Source organism: Haliotis rufescens, unplaced genomic scaffold, assembly GCF_023055435.1.
Source record: "Haliotis rufescens isolate VD_foot unplaced genomic scaffold, xgHalRufe1.0.p SCAF_2, whole genome shotgun sequence".
Lineage (NCBI taxonomy): Eukaryota > Metazoa > Mollusca > Gastropoda > Lepetellida > Haliotidae > Haliotis > Haliotis rufescens.
In genome coordinates this window covers 613,739-630,784 of record NW_025963890.1, presented here as the reverse complement: position 1 = coordinate 630,784, position 17,046 = coordinate 613,739, and the positions used below count along the sequence as shown (strand labels likewise).

The following is a 17,046-nucleotide window of genomic DNA, read 5'->3' as shown; positions in this document are numbered from 1 at the left end:
ACAGAGGGTGGAGTCAACCAAGGGTATCACCAACAGAGAGCGTGTCAACCAAGAATATCACTAACAGAGAATGGAGTCAACCAAGAGTATCACCAACAGAGAATGGAGTCAACCAAGAATATCACCAACAGAGAGTGTGTCAACCAAGAGTATCACCAACAGAGAGTGGAGTCAACCAAGAATATCACCAACATAGAGTGTGTCAACCAAGAGTATCACCAACAGAGAATGGAGTCAACCAAGAATATCACCAACAGAGATTGGAGTCAACCAAGAATATAACCAACAGAGAGTGGAGTCAACCAAGAATATAACCAACAGAGAGCGTGTCAACCAAGAGTATCACCAACAGAGAGTGGAGTCAACCAAGAATATCACCAACAGAGAGTGTGTCAACCAAGAGTATCACCAACAGAGAATGGAGTCAACCAAGAATATCACTAACAGAGATTGGAGTCAACCAAGAATATAATCAACAGAGAGTGGAGTCAACCAAGAATATAACCAACAGAGAGTGTGTCAACCAAGAATATCACTAACAGAGAATGGAGTCAACCAAGAATATCACTAACAGAGATTGGAGTCAACCAAGAGTATCACCAACAGAGAATGGAGTCAACCAAGAATATCACCAACAGAGATTGGAGTCAACCAAGAGTATCACCAACAGAGAATGGAGTCAACCAAGAATATAACCAACAGAGAGTGTGTCAACCAAGAATATCACTAACAGAGAATGGAGTCAACCAAGAATATCACTAACAGAGATTGGAGTCAACCAAGAGTATCACCAACAGAGATTGGAGTCAACCAAGAATATAACCAACAGAGAGTGGAGTCAACCAAGAATATAACCAACAGAGAGCGTGTCAACCAAGAGTATCACCAACAGAGAGTGGAGTCAACCAAGAATATAACCAACAGAGAGCGTGTCAACCAAGAGTATCACCAACAGAGAGTGGAGTCAACCAAGAATATCACCAACAGAGAGTGTGTCAACCAAGAGTATCACCAACAGAGAATGGAGTCAACCAAGAATATCACCAACAGAGATTGGAGTCAACCAAGAATATAATCAACAGAGAGTGGAGTCAACAAAGAATATAACCAACAGAGAGTGTGTCAACCAAGAATATCACTAACAGAGAATGGAGTCAACCAAGAATATCACTAACAGAGATTGGAGTCAACCAAGAGTATCACCAACAGAGAATGGAGTCAACCAAGAATATCACCAACAGAGATTGGAGTCAACCAAGAGTATCACCAACAGAGAATGGAGTCAACCAAGAATATAACCAACAGAGAGTGTGTCAACCAAGAATATCACTAACAGAGAATGGAGTCAACCAAGAATATCACTAACAGAGATTGGAGTCAACCAAGAGTATCACCAACAGAGATTGGAGTCAACCAAGAATATAACCAACAGAGAGTGGAGTCAACCAAGAATATAACCAACAGAGAGCGTGTCAACCAAGAGTATCACCAACAGAGAGTGGAGTCAACCAAGAATATCACCAACAGAGAGTGTGTCAACCAAGAGTATCACCAACAGAGAATGGAGTCAACCAAGAATATCACCAACAGAGATTGGAGTCAACCAAGAATATAATCAACAGAGAGTGGAGTCAACCAAGAATATAACCAACAGAGAGTGTGTCAACCAAGAATATCACTAACAGAGAATGGAGTCAACCAAGAATATCACTAACAGAGATTGGAGTCAACCAAGAGTATCACCAACAGAGAATGGAGTCAACCAAGAATATCACCAACAGAGATTGGAGTCAACCAAGAGTATCACCAACAGAGAATGGAGTCAACCAAGAATATCACCAACAGAGATTGGAGTCAACCAAGAATATAATCAACAGAGAGTGGAGTCAACCAAGAATATAACCAACAGAGAGTGTGTCAACCAAGAATATCACTAACAGAGATTGGAGTCAACCAAGAATATCACTAACAGAGAGTGGAGTCAACCAAGAATATCACCAACAGAGAGTGTGTCAACCAAGAGTATCACCAACAGAGAATGGAGTCAACCAAGAATATCACCAACAGAGATTGGAGTCAACCAAGAATATCACCAACAGAGAGTGTGTCAACCAAGAGTATCACCAACAGAGAATGGAGTCAACCAAGAGTATAACCAACAGAGAGTGTGTCAACCAAGAGTATCACCAACAGAGAATGGAGTCAACCAAGAATATCACCAACAGAGATTGGAGTCAACCAAGAATATAACCAACAGAGAGTGGAGTCAACCAAGAATATCACCAACAGAGAGTGTGTCAACCAAGAGTATCACCAACAGAGAATGGAGTCAACCAAGAGTATCACCAACAGAGAGTGTGTCAACCAAGAGTATCACCAACAGAGAATGGAGTCAACCAAGAATATCACCAACAGAGATTGGAGTCAACCAAGAATATAACCAACAGAGAGTGGAGTCAACCAAGAATATCACCAACAGAGAGTGTGTCAACCAAGAGTATCACCAACAGAGAATGGAGTCAACCAAGAGTATCACCAACAGAGAGTGTGTCAACCAAGAGTATCACCAACAGAGAATGGAGTCAACCAAGAATATCACCAACAGAGATTGGAGTCAACCAAGAATATCACCAACAGAGATTGGAGTCAACCAAGAATATAACCAACAGAGAGTGGAGTCAACCAAGAATATCACCAACAGAGAGTGTGTCAACCAAGAGTATCACCAACAGAGAGTGTGTCAACCAAGAATATCACCAACAGAGAGTGTGTCAACCAAGAATATCACCAACAGAGAGTGGAGTCAACCAAGAGTATCACCAACAGAGAATGGAGTCAACCAAGAGTATCACCAACAGAGAATGGAGTCAACCAAGAGTATCACCAACAGAGAATGGAGTCAACTAAGAGTATCACCAACAGAGAGTGTGTCAACCAAGAGTATCACCAACAGAGAGTGGAGTCAACCAAGAGTATCACCAACAGAGAGTGGAGTCAACCAAGAGTATCACCAACAGAGAGTGGAGTCAACCAAGAATATCACAAACAGAGAATGGAGTCAACCAAGAGTATCACCAACAGAGAGTGGAGTCAACCAAGAATATCACCAACAGAGAATGGAGTCAACCAAGAGTATCACCAACAGAGAGTGGAGTCAACCAAGAATATCACCAACAGAGAGTGTGTCAACCAAGAGTATCACCAACAGAGAATGGAGTCAACCAAGAGTATCACCATCAGAGAGTGTGTCAACCAAGAGTATCACCAACAGAGAGTGTGTCAACCAAGAGTATCACCAACAGAGAATGGAGTCAACCAAGAATATCACCAACAGAGAGTGTGTCAACCAAGAGTATCACCAACAGAGAACGGAGTCAACTAAGAGTATCACCAACAGAGAATAGAGTCAACCAAGAGTATCACCAACAGAGAGTGTGTCAACCAAGAGTATCACCAACACAGAATAGAGTCAACCAAGAGTATCACCAACAGAGAATAGAGTCAACCAAGAATATCACCAACAGAGAGTGTGTCAACCAAGAGTATCACCAACAGAGAATAGAGTCAACCAAGAGTATCACCAACAGAGAGTGTGTCAACCAAGAGTATCACCAACACAGAATAGAGTCAACCAAGAGTATCACCAACAGAGAGTGTGTCAACCAAGAGTATCACCAACAGAGAATAGAGTCAACCAAGAGTATCACCAACAGAGAGTGTGTCAACCAAGAGTATCACCAACACAGAATAGAGTCAACCAAGAGTATCACCAACAGAGAATAGAGTCAACCAAGAGTATCACCAACAGAGATTGGAGTCAACCAAGAATATCACTAACAGAGATTGGAGTCAACCAAGAATATCACTAACAGAGATTGGAGTCAACCAAGAGTATCACCAACAGAGAATAGAGTCAACCAAGAGTATCACCAACAGAGAATAGAGTCAACCAAGAGTATCACCAACAGAGATTGGAGTCAACCAAGAATATCACTAACAGAGATTGGAGTCAACCAAGAATATCACTAACAGAGATTGGAGTCAACCAAGAGTATCACCAACAGAGATTGGAGTCAACCAAGAATATCACTAACAGACATGTGTCAACAGTTTTACCAATATTTCAGGTTTATACCATCAGCTAGTGTCTGTGTACACTAGGAATAATAACCCCAAACCAGATTATGAGAAGCACTTCAGTTACAGGGTGTTATGGGACTTCTCCAGCTGTGAAACATCCTGGCTCCAACATGTCAGTATAAGCCGTATACAACATGTGGTCAGTAATGGCCCCACAAATCATGGTTATCAGTGAATGCATAACACAATGTCTATAGCACAATGACTATAACACAATGACTATAACACAATGACTTTAACACAATGACTATAACACAGTGTCTATAACACAGTGACTATAACACAATGACTATAACACAATGCCTATAACACAATGACTATAACACAATGACTATAACACAATGACTATAACACAATGACTAACATGGATGAGTCTGTAACACAAGGGTTATATGTGCACTACACACACTTGCCAACAACCTCCCCCTCCCCCATAAATAAGGACATGTCAGGTAGAACAAATACAGCCCTCACTAGAGAGATAGATTCCACACTCTTGAGTGAGGTGAGGTGAAATGGGTTTAATGTCACGTTCAAGATTATTGTGTGTTTGTGTTTGTACTAGTCTGGACTGATGCTGATTTATAGTACCGGTTCTAGCCCACTGAGATACCATGCCGCAGTTTAACATGAATACCCCACTCAGACACAGTTTACTGACTCCGAGCCGACCAGTCCTTGTTTTAGTCCCTCAATGCCAAGCTCCAGACAGGGTAACAACAAGTACCAACTTTTAACCTCTTTTGGTATGATGCTCTCCCGGCGGACGCGCTACTACTAGGCCACGGAGGCGGTCCACTCTTGAGGGAGACGTCCAGGTATTTACCAAACTAAAGGCATGGAGTGAATCAAAATTACATTATTTTGTGTGACTAAAAATATAGAATGGAGTTCACAAAAATAGGTTGGAGTAAAACGGATAATGAAGATGAGCTCCAGCAAACAGGAGAGGGTAATTAGTTAGGGGGGAAGTATGGAGGAAGATAATTGTATTTTAGGGCTGTTGAATAGACAGTCCATCACGCAAACAAAGAGAGGACAAACGCCTCTAGGCGAGACTGGGGGACAATGGTTCAGACAATGGCTGCAAGGAAGGCCTGTCACAGATCACGGCCCTATGGCCGGTTACCTCTGAGAGAAAGGGGCATTGCGGGATTCGGCTAACTGACATGGGATTCAATACAACCCCTGGACCACGTATTAGCATGCATTTCTCAATGCCATGACGATGGACAGCAGGATCTGGTTGCTAAGCCACTGCCTGGCAAGAACGTGGTTGGGAAGGAAAGAGCATTCATTACATGGATTGCACGAAGAAGATTGTTAAGAAATAAAGCTTAGAGACAGACTGTATGCAGAAGCACAAGATTTTCATTGATTTTATTCACAATACAGTGGAACCTTGACAGTCCAGACCCGTTACACTGCACACACACCCCCCCCCCCCCATACAATCCAGATGCTGGGAACATATACTGAACCAAATTAAAAACTTCACAATCCTAAAATTTTAACATTTTGACCAGTTATCATTGTGGGCCCTTATTGTGTATTTAAACAGTAAGGGCCACATATTGTCTTCAGATAACACCCGTTTTTGTGCAGGTGAATCGATCAAAATCATGTGCACAGCACTATAGTGGCAAAATTGTTTTTTCACGTGCAACTGGTCACGTGGCCATAATACCGCACGTGTTTTCAGCCATACTTGTTAGCAGGCATTAACAAAAAAGAAAAACACAAGAAAACAAAAGTCTTTACGGCCATTTGTCATGCCACGCCTTTCAAATGTGCAACGTGAACGTGCCATCGGCATGTTGCAGACGGGAATGTCCGTAGATAGGGCGCAAGGACGATTGGTTGTAGTCGACGGACTTTTAATAATTTACAGATGCATCTACAGCAAACGGGTACCACCGCTGATTGCCCTTGGCCAGGTCAACCACGTGTGAGGTCACATGCAGAGGATCATCAGATTGTCTTGCATCACCTCCGTAACCGATTTTTGACGGCTACATCAACCAGAAATGAACTGTTTAGGGGTAGACTGAGTGCGCAAACAGTTCGAAACCGTCTGAGAACTGCTCACCTTCAAGCATGACGGCCATACTGCGGGCCGATTCTGACTCAATTACACAGACGTCAATTGTGGGCACAGCAACACTTACAATGGACTCAGAGGAATTGGAATCAAGTCGTCTTCAGTGATGAATCCCAATTTAATCTTCGATTTGCTGATAGTAGGGCGAGGGTGTGGAGGCGCCGTCATGAACTTTACGCCCAGTGTTGTGTACAGGAAGTTGACAGATTTCGAGGCGGAAGTGTCATGGTGTGGGGTGCTTTCTATGGCAAAGCACGTTCCAGGCTTCTTGTCATCCGTGGCAACCTCAACGCTGCTGCTTACTGCGACCAGGTACTGGCACCAGAACTTCTGCCTTTTATGGCAGCACATGGACCCGGTTTGATCTTCCAACACGACAATTTCAGACCCCACACAGCAATTTTGACAAGGAATTTCCTTCAGAATGCAGGAGTCAACGTCATGGACTGGCCGTCAAGGTCTCCCGACCTCAATCCCATCGAACACGTCTGGGATGCTCTTGGCAGAAGTCTGCGCACTCTCCAGAACCAACCCACAGAATTTGCAAGATCTTGGCACCATCTTGCAGCAACAATGGCGTCGTCTTCCCAATCATGTGTTCACAAGCATCACAAGGTCCATGCGGAGGCATTGTGTGGCAGTTGTCAACGCACATGGTGGCCATACATGCTACTGAACTTGTGTGCCATCAGATTCTCGTGCTTTGGACTTAAACTGTTGATGTTATTACCGAATACCATAGCATCTTCCCGAGGTAAGAGAGTTAACTGACTATAAAAGTCCAGTTTCTACCCTTGCCGAACTAGGCTGGTATTATGGAGTTACATTTTGGCTGGACTAATGAGTCTATGCATAGTCCAATCAAAATCGCACACCGAAATCGTAATCCGGTTCGTAAACTGTCGTGCAGAAAATGATACCGTAGGTGCTTGGAACAAATTATGGTTACCACCGTTAATTATAATCCTTCTTTGGACATTAATGATTAAAAATTACCTTCGTAACTGTCGTGCAGATTTCGGTCAATTGCAGGATTACCACCTGTTACCACCGTTAATTATAATCCTTCTTTGGACATTAATGATTAAAAATTACCTTCGTAACTGTCGTGCAGATTTTGGTCAATTGCAGGATTTGCAAAGCATGTGCACCGCCAACTCATTGTCAGCAGATATTTTCCAAACCTTTTCACGTTTTTAATCAAGGTGCTCACGTGATTTGATGCATTTCGCGATGTAAGACCCGTTTTATCACAATATAGATCTTGATCATTGATCAGATCGTCCTGACTGGGCGCCAACATTTTGTGTGAAGCAAATGCAAGAAATACGAGAGGTAGAATCTGATTGGTCCATAGGAGAGGCTTAACATAACTGGTAATAGCCACTGGTGGCGCAACGATCGAGCCCAGTAATTCCAGCCTAGTTCGGCAAGGGTAGAAACTGGACTTTTAAAGTCAGTTAACTCCCTTGCCTCAGGAAAATGATACCGTAGGTGCTTGGAACAAATTATGGTTACCACCGTTAATTATAATCCTTCTTTGGACATTAATGATTAAAAATTACCTTCTCTGATACATTTGTCCGTTGTATAGCATATATGTGATCACTGTTCAAAATGTGAAGTTTTTAATTTGACTCAGTATATATGTAAATTAAAGGGACAATACTCCATGCAAAACTTTCAGAAATTGTTATGGTCTATAGATAAACTGCTAGTCAACTACTTAACAGTCATAATCAACTAATAGCCAATTACTTGATTTTATATCCCAGATGTGAGTGAGTGAGTGAGTGAGTGAGTGGGTGAGTGGGTGGGTGGGTGAGTGAGTGAGTGAGTGAGTGAGTGAGTGGGTGGGTGGGTGGGTGAGTGAGTGAGTGAGTGAGTGAGTGAGTGAGTGAGTGAGTGAGATTTATGGCCACACTGACCAGTATTTATGTTGTATCACAGCACACCAGTCTGTGCTGAGCAACCCGAAGGTGACAGAGGTCACATGTGTTAAGCACCTTGGTGTTGACAAATCAGGAACCATCATCTGGCTGAATGTTGGATTTAAACCCATGAGTAGAGGATCATGGCACAAGTAAGGGACGTAACTCAGCATAACTGTGGTGCCTTAGACCACCCACACCTTCTTTTTAAGCCAAAAGTCAACCCAGAATATGGCTGGTAATTTTTAAACAGATGCACATCTGATTTTTGTTAATAAATAGCCTGCCTCACCTGGAATCCCAGAAATGGAGTAGACACTGTGTCTCAAGATGGGGCCATTGAGTCTCCCAGGCTGCGGGGCGTCATCCCCCGGCACTGTCAGCAGGTGGAGCTGGTCCACTGGGGGGCCGTTCTCCCTCCTCCGAACCACCTGTACTTCCTCTTCTGTATCACTCATCTCCCTGAAACACAATACCAGCATTACTCGTTATCCTATCAAGGCCTCTGATTGGTCAGTTGCATCTGTTAGACGCCAGATCACTTTATTGCCATGTCACATGTGACTCTGGTCACACTAGTAAAAAAAAAAATGTGCAATATTTTCTTAAACTGTTTATGGATTCAGGCTGCATCTTCCCAAGGCAAGGGAGTTAACTCACTGTAAAAGTCCAGTTTCCACCCTTGCTGAACTGGGCAGCACTTATGGAGCTATATTTTGGTTGGACTAATGAGTCTATGCATAGTCCAATCTCATAATAAATTCGACATCCGGTTTGTAAACAACTTGGATTTCAACATGCAGATTTCGGTCGACTGCAGGATTTGCCAAAGATGTGTACCATCAAATGGGCGTTAACAGACATCTTCCAAATCTTTTTATGCTTTTTATCAAGGTGCTCACGGGATTTGATGCACTTTGCGAAGTAAGACCCTTTTTATTACAATGTATTCCTTGATCATCGATCAGATCATGTTGACTGGGTGCTGCCATTTTGTTCAAGCAAATGCAAGTGATATGAGAGGTGCACAGGAATCTGACTGGTCAATATGACATAGAACGACATAACTTGAAATAGCCACTGGTGGCGCTACGATCGAACCCAGAAATTCAAGCTTAGTTCGGCAAGGCAGCAACTGGACATTTAGAGTCAGTTAACTCTCTTGCCCCGGGAAAATGAGGAACGCCAGGAACACCTAGCATACTAGGTCACCCACCATTGCAAGGATCCAACCCAGCTCAACCCCACTTGCACCATCAATGCTACAAGGAAAACTTTCAGAAATTGTTATGATATGGAGATAAACTGCAAGTCAACTAGTTATCAGCCATATTCTAATACTCAATAAGTTGCTTATAGATCCCAGATGTGAGTGAGTGAGTGAGTGAGTGAGTGAGATTTATGGCCACATTGACCAGTATTTACATTGCATCACAGCACACCAGTTTGATAGAAGCAAGCCCAAGGTGACAGAGGTCACGACACTAGGTGGCCTCACTAGGTCACCTCCCCGTGATTCACTCCAAAACACACCCGGAGCCTATAGATCGCACTTCACGTGCAGTCTTTTGAGTTTTAAATAAAGAATCTGTTCTCCAAAACGCACCCGATGCATAACGATCGCATCGCCTGAACACACCATATATGGCTGTGACTGCACGTGAAATGTGAGGGTTGTGAGCAAATATAAGGCCGTAGTGTGCATAAATTTAAGTTAGTTGGTCAGAGTTCGCTAGAGAGCTGGTTAGTTAGATGGTTTGAGAGTTGGTCAGAGTTCGTTAGAATGTTCGTTAGAGAGCTGATTAGTTAGATGGTTAGAGAGATGGTGTTAGACAGCGTTAGACAGTGTTAAGACTCCCTTACGAGTAACTGTTAGAATTAGCATTAGCTTCTTTCATTTGAGATTTATTCATCTTTCCTTCACATAATAACAGGTAATAACGTTTAGTTCCTTATAGATCTTCATAGTTTTATAATAGGTTATCACGTTTAGTTCCTTGTTTCATTCAAAAAAGGTAAGTCATACAAATTTGCAATTAGTTTTCATTTTAAGTTAAACCACGCTCAAAAATTCAGTTCCACTGCGCAACAACACTAGGTCACACCAACTGATCCCAGGATCACCCTGGTGACAGACATGTGTCAATGTGTCAGAGAGAGGACTTTCCTGAGACTATAAGGACAATCCTCAAGTACAAAGCCACATTTGAAGAGCTGCTGCACGGCCTCTCCTGCCTCTCGAGCTACAACTGGCCATCTGATGAAGCTAAGCCACAGTCAGAGACTTTCTGCCAGAGAACTTTGGTCAGCTTCTGGAACTATGAATATGTGCAGCCTGACTTGATATTTTGTATGAACAAAGCCACACACTGGTTGGCATACTGTGGATCTATGAATCATATTCATCGTAGCCATAACACCTTCAGGAACATTACAGGTATCACTTACCTGGGCTAGGTTTTCCTCATCTGATTAGCAGGCTGAGAGGTATTGATAACAACTTAAAACTTAAATTTCAGTTTTTCCACATATGATATCATTGGCTGAGAGAGAGAGATGTGGGAGAGAGAGAGAGAGAGAGAGAAAGAGAGAGAGAGAGAGAGATGTGGGGAGAGAGATGTGGGAGAGAGAGAGAGAGAAATGTTTATTCAAGTGTCATGTGTTGTATACACTTCATACTACAACCCAAACACACACAATAAAATACAAAAATATAACATCGGACCAGGTATGGGCTACGAGACACTAGCTATAACAATGACACCCCACTCTTCCCCACTCTACCTCACTCTCACTCCGTGACTAATGGAAGAAAGTCTCATTTACTCCAGTTGATGAATATACATTAGCAGATGGTGATGGAGATCTCCCGTGGCATGTGCAGCATGGGCTCCAGGGCATCCGATTATTGTAACAATACCCAATCCAATTTGTGGAAAAATGACACCATCTAATAATAGCTTCAAGAAGAAACAAAATATTGTATTTACCAAAAATAGTCACTATGGAACAATGTTGGCTATATATCATCTTAATAACGTCATGAAATACAGGAATTATGTCAGGAAGAAAATAAAGCAAAGCTCCATCTTATAACGGTTTGTGATTCAAAATATACAAAGAAACCTGTTACCAGATATAGGCAGGAAATGGTGTAGATGAGTTGGTGTTGCTCTTGTGATAATCTTGCAGAATATATGAAAACAAGCTTCTGGTTTATTTAGAAACCAGAAGATCGGTGAAAGACATTCCCGAGAAGTCAAAGCATTCCACTTGTTGTAGAAGCACCAGTGCTGTGGTGCCCCCCTCCGCCCCCTCTCGCCCCCCTCCCCAGGGTGCAGGGAGGGCTATGCCATGTGAAGGGCAGCCATGGAGAGTGGAATGCCATCAGCTGACTGCACTCACACCCCTACACCAAGGTCAGAGCGAGGAGTTCAACCAAGGTGATCACTGTGGTTGGGGGTGGTGATAACGTGTGATTTCTCCAGTCTACACACTCAGGCTCCCAGATGTACCACAGTCTGCTCCATCAGTGTACACACTGCCTGCCTAGCACACCTTCACTCACGTGGACACCACCAGTATATTGGGCCTGACTGTTCAATCACAGCCATCTCTTCAAGACTCAAGTTGTGGAATTCCTGAAGAAATTTGAGCTTGAAGCATGTGGGCTATAAACATGGCTTATCATACGGAAAATCTGACATTTCCTTGGCCGATACCCTGCTCTGTTTATAAGCTACTATTCTTGTATATCGCACTATAGACGTGCACAAGTTTCTAAGGCAATAATTATTTAAACCATAATTTCTAGATTATGTAAATAATAAGAACAAGTTGTCCCTATAAGAGACTGGAGTCCTTAGACCAGGCTTGCCTATTTGGAGGATGGAATTACGACACATCCATGGACTTTTCTTTCAGTAGCCTTGGAGCAAGTCTAATTGTACAAATGGGATATTTACACAGATTCTATTATGGTGCTATCTGTGTTTTGTTATAAAGAGGGACTTCCACATTTCACGTTTCCTAACCAAGAATTGCGTATTTCTATACTGACAGATTTGACAGCTCTTTAACATGTATAACACTTCTGGTTGGGTCTGTGTTTTCACATTACACTAGAAGTGATATTTTTTTTAAAAGCTATTACTTAAAAAAACATATACTTCAATTAAGATTAAGAATATTTTAACACTTTTAGAATATATTGTAGATAAAAAGTATGTTAATAGTCAAAATACACCCTGCAGTACTGGCACTTGGCCACTGAAGGAAATCAACTTCACTTCACATGTATTCCCATCTCTTGCTGAAGGCTTGACCCAATGCCTCGACCGTGTGTATACAGGGGACATGGTCAGGTGAAATGGGGTTTAACCTTGCATTCAAGATTATTGCACTTATATGGCGACATACATGCACATGTGTGTGTGTGTGGCTGCTTGTACTAGTGCGGACTAATGCCTATTTTATAGTGCCAGCCCACTGATATACCACATCACAATTTGACATGAATACCCCACTCAGTCACAGTTTTCTGACTCCGACCTGACCAGTCCTTGTTTTAGCCACTTAATGCCAGGCATCAGGCAGGTAAGCAACAAGTACCATCTTTTAACATCTTTTGGTATGACACAGCCAGGGATCGAACCTCTCCCACAAGACCATGGTGGCAGTCCATCAGGGACATGGAGGAGGTGAGATGCCTCACTGCAGTACCTACTGAACACTGTTTTCTTATATATATATACCCTGCTTCCTCTCTCTGGTTCTTCCACAATAAGGGGCGGTCGGGTCGCCTAGTGGTTAAAGCTTTCCATATCATGCCGAAGACTCGGCTTCGATTCCCCACATGGGTACAATGTGTAAAGCCCATTTCTGTTGTCCCCCACCATGATATTATTAGAATATTGCTAACAGCAGTCTTCCATGATACATTCTCAAAATATGGAACTATGTTTAGCCAAAATATGATGTGGGAGTGCCCTTTTGTTATCAACCTGACATTTGTGAACAGTCAGGCAATCAATTTCATAATGTAAACTCCTTTAACTAGACACTTGATTAACTGGACACTTCTTCAAAAGGACACTTCATTAACTTGTTACATATAGTTTAATACAATGTAACATTATTGACAGCAATAATTTTGTCTCTGAATGGTAGTCGGTAATCGAGAATACTTTAAAATTATAAAATTATAAACATTTTAAAGCTACATTTGAATGAGAGAGATATTTACTTACACTTGGGGTACCAAGATCAAGTAATGTTCCAGCACATCTCAGAGGGAGGAGACATGGTACCCCCAGACAGGAAGGATTTTGTAAATGATGCAATTGAAAATTAACAGAGGACAATTCCTATTTCCTCTAAGGTCATAGAGCAGAAATATATTGCAGATGAATATTGGAAAATACCAACATATCATACTTTTCTAACTTTCATGTTTAGCAAAATAAAGAAATTACGGTGTACCTTATATTGCCATTAACTACAAGAAAGTGGTAATAATATAGACTGGTCATAGAATGGTTCGGTAAATATGCAGTAATATTTTAAATATATGAGATTACTAACACGTATGTGTTATTGTATAACATGTCATTTTGTTTCATATATATGTTGTTATGGGCTGGTGGCGTTCAACCAAAATAAAGATTCAGAAACTATTAACTAGCTGATTCTCTACTACTACTACTACTACTACTACTACTACTACTACTACTACTACTACTACTAGTAATAATAATGAATTACCAAGGACAGTTTATTTGGGAAACATTTTTCTCATATCAAGTATTCCTATTTACAAGCCTGTAAACCCAGAGTGCATGTCTGTTACAATAACATACAGTGCATCAACAATGTTGACAATAATGACTTGCTATTGTTTATCTATCCAAACTGACAATACAGCTGGAGTAATAAACACATTCAGAGGTTCAATAATCATATGTTGGGAAACGCGTTCAACTAAAGGGGACATTGTACAATTTGAAAATTAATGTTCATTGTGGTAGTTATGCGTTCCTATTTCCACATACATGTTTACAGTAGGCCCTTCCTGAGGAAAGGATTACCACACAACAATAATCACCATGATCACTGTTATAAGGCCGGACCAGGCCGGCGAACATGGTAGTCATAGGGAATCTGATTCAAATCCACTCTTATTGAGTCTGTGAATTAATTGTGAATATGAAGCTAGCAGTTAAATATTACCCAAATAACACACAACCAATGTCTCAATTTCGCACATGGACTCCTCACAAACACTAGAGCACATGGCCTTCCTTTAGGGAAAATCCCGATGAAAACCCCCGCTATTATTTGACAAGGATGACAAAGCATTCATGGTTCCAGTTAACCATCCACCACAAGCATGCTGGTATTACATGTGATCTCGGACTCTGATCTGTTTAAACAATATTCCTGCTAAGCAGTGTCCCCAAAACATCTGATATGTATTTTCCCAACAAATGTAGACAAAGTGAGCTGGTGTACAATGTGAGCATGGAACACGTGGACGACTGGAAGTACTTGCCTGTAGCCTTCTCTGTCGGGCAGCTGTGTAGCAGGCAAAGGGTTAATCAATGAAGGGATCGGGCAGCTGTTACTGCCACTGGGGCATTGAGACTGGACCATAAACACTGCCTGTTGTATTGTGTTGTATCCAGTTGTATTGAAAGCATCAACTCCAGAAACCTAACCACTGAATTTTGTATATGGAGTCAGGGTATCTATGGTTATTATGAGCAAAATTTCTAGCTGCTGTTTAATCCACATTTCTGCATCAAATCATTTTGTGAACTGAACAGAGATTACCTGAGTGTGAGTTTATAGATTTTATAAAACCAATGTCAGATTTGCTTTACTTCCTGAATGAGACACTTGCTTTGTAAACTTAGAAGGCTTTTCCTCTGAATTTAATAAAATCTGCAACAATATGACCTCCTGATGAATAAGATTAGAATTTGATGAACTTAAATACAAAACAATTTATGAATCAATATTATTAATAATCTATCTTCCTCCTCCATTAATTCAGAACAGCTGTTATCATTCAGGATGAACTGCCAGGCACATGAAAATTGGATTTTACCAAAATCTGACAAAACATTCGTAGGCTGAAAACTCCAAAACAGTGCAATGAAAGTCTTAAACACAACTATGATACCCGTATCAAATACATCACCATCAAATCACCATTTCCTGTTTGTTTCATTCTAAGCAACCATATAACATGCCCCGTCTTGGCAGTCTAGTTCCAGTCTGTGAACAGACCGAGTCCAGCTCTTGCAACAAATCTGAACCTCCGTCCACCCTAACATGAACCTATCCTAATATCATACAGATATTGCAAAAACTATACAAACATTTAGTTTGGACAAATTAGTTGACACCTATAATTATTATGGACATAGTTACCTTACATTATATTTTTTACATTACTTTTTCGTGGTTAAAATCTCTCATATTTTAACTTAATGTTACTTAGAGTAAGTTAAAAAGAATTTAAATAAATTAAAAATGAAAAAACCCAGGAACTGTTAAATTTACCTTCAAACCTAACACAATTTTTTCATGAAAAAAATATAATTCAATAATTTTAAATGAACATGAAGCTTCTTTGCAAAGATTTACAAACGTGAGATAATTCCCTTGTGTGTGCTCCTTCCAATCATTGTCACAGCATACGTTCCATCAGTACAGTCATTGTCACAGCATACGTTCCATCAGTACAGTCATTGTCACAGATACGTTCCATCAGTACAGTCATTGTCACAGCATACGTTCCATCAGTACACACATCGGCCCTTTGACATCTACATAAGGTGATGAAACATGAACGGTCACAAACACAACATACCTGTCTATCAAGAAGCAGGTCCATCTACCACAATCAATACTAGAACTCAACCCAAGGACACGTCCAAGATTACCACATGCAGAAAACAAGGAATACTGCCAGGTAATCCAGTTTCAGACTCACCAAAAATCTATAAGTCTTTATGGTTTGTGTGTGAACGCGAGCATCCCAGGTAAGCTGGGTTTAACTGGAGGTAAACAACTGGCTGGCGGGATGCTGGTGCTTGTTGTTATTGGTGGACTTCCAGACTCGCAGATAGTGTGGGATTAAGACGGAGAACTGGTATTTCGAAATTGAAACTTGAGGTGGCTAGCACCTGTTAAATATCAAGCAGCTCTCGTTGCTCATCAGAATTCTAATCTCATAAACATCAGATCTATGAGTGGGAGGTTTACGTCTTTTTTCAGACTCAGTCAGCTCAGGAAGGTATTCAAATGCATGACCATATGATGCCATTATTGATTTCTTAAAATATTTTGAAAAACAGAAAAATGGAAAATACTTTTATTAACAAAAGACAATAGCAGACTTTATGTGGCTTTGGATGACCAGAGTGAGTGAGTGAGGGGCCGAGTATTCCAGTAATATCCAGGGGACAACATATTGCACCCATGCAGAGCATTGACTATAGGACTACAAGCCCATATATATATATATATATATATATATATATACTTACTTGTTCCCCATATATATATATATATTTACTTGTCCTGATATATATATAAATTTACTTGTCCCCCATATATATATATATATATATGTTATGTTATGTTATGTTATGTTGTGTTGTGTTGTGTTGTGTTGTGTTGTGTTGTGTTATGTTTTGGATAAGAATCATAATAAACTCATGTGTTCCGTGCACAGTTAAGATATAAGGATATAAGAATTCACCTAATATACTAGTATAACATTTGGGATAAGAAAATGGTTGCATGTCTTGTGTAAAGAGGCAGCTTGAGCCTTCTGAAGCTTGATACCAGAAACACGCATCCATG

General features: G+C 41.1%; 1 protein-coding gene across 7 annotated transcripts in view; it reads right to left on the bottom strand.

Annotated features, from left to right (window-relative positions):
* LOC124115611 (solute carrier family 4 member 11-like) overlaps nucleotides 1–17,046 on the bottom strand; it is a 115,210-nt gene that overhangs the window by 65,238 nt on the left and 32,926 nt on the right. For 4 of the 7 annotated variants that reach the window (XM_048399460.1, XM_048399455.1, XM_048399456.1 and 1 more), the window contains exon 2: nucleotides 8,465–8,634. In XM_048399460.1, coding sequence (XP_048255417.1) covers nucleotides 8,465–8,630 — 166 coding nt within the window. In that variant the 5' untranslated portion in view covers nucleotides 8,631–8,634. Of the gene's footprint in view, nucleotides 1–8,464; nucleotides 8,635–11,305; nucleotides 11,452–16,048; nucleotides 16,191–17,046 lie in introns of those variants that run through there. The other 3 variants (XM_048399461.1, XM_048399459.1, XM_048399457.1) reach the window with 3 other exon arrangements.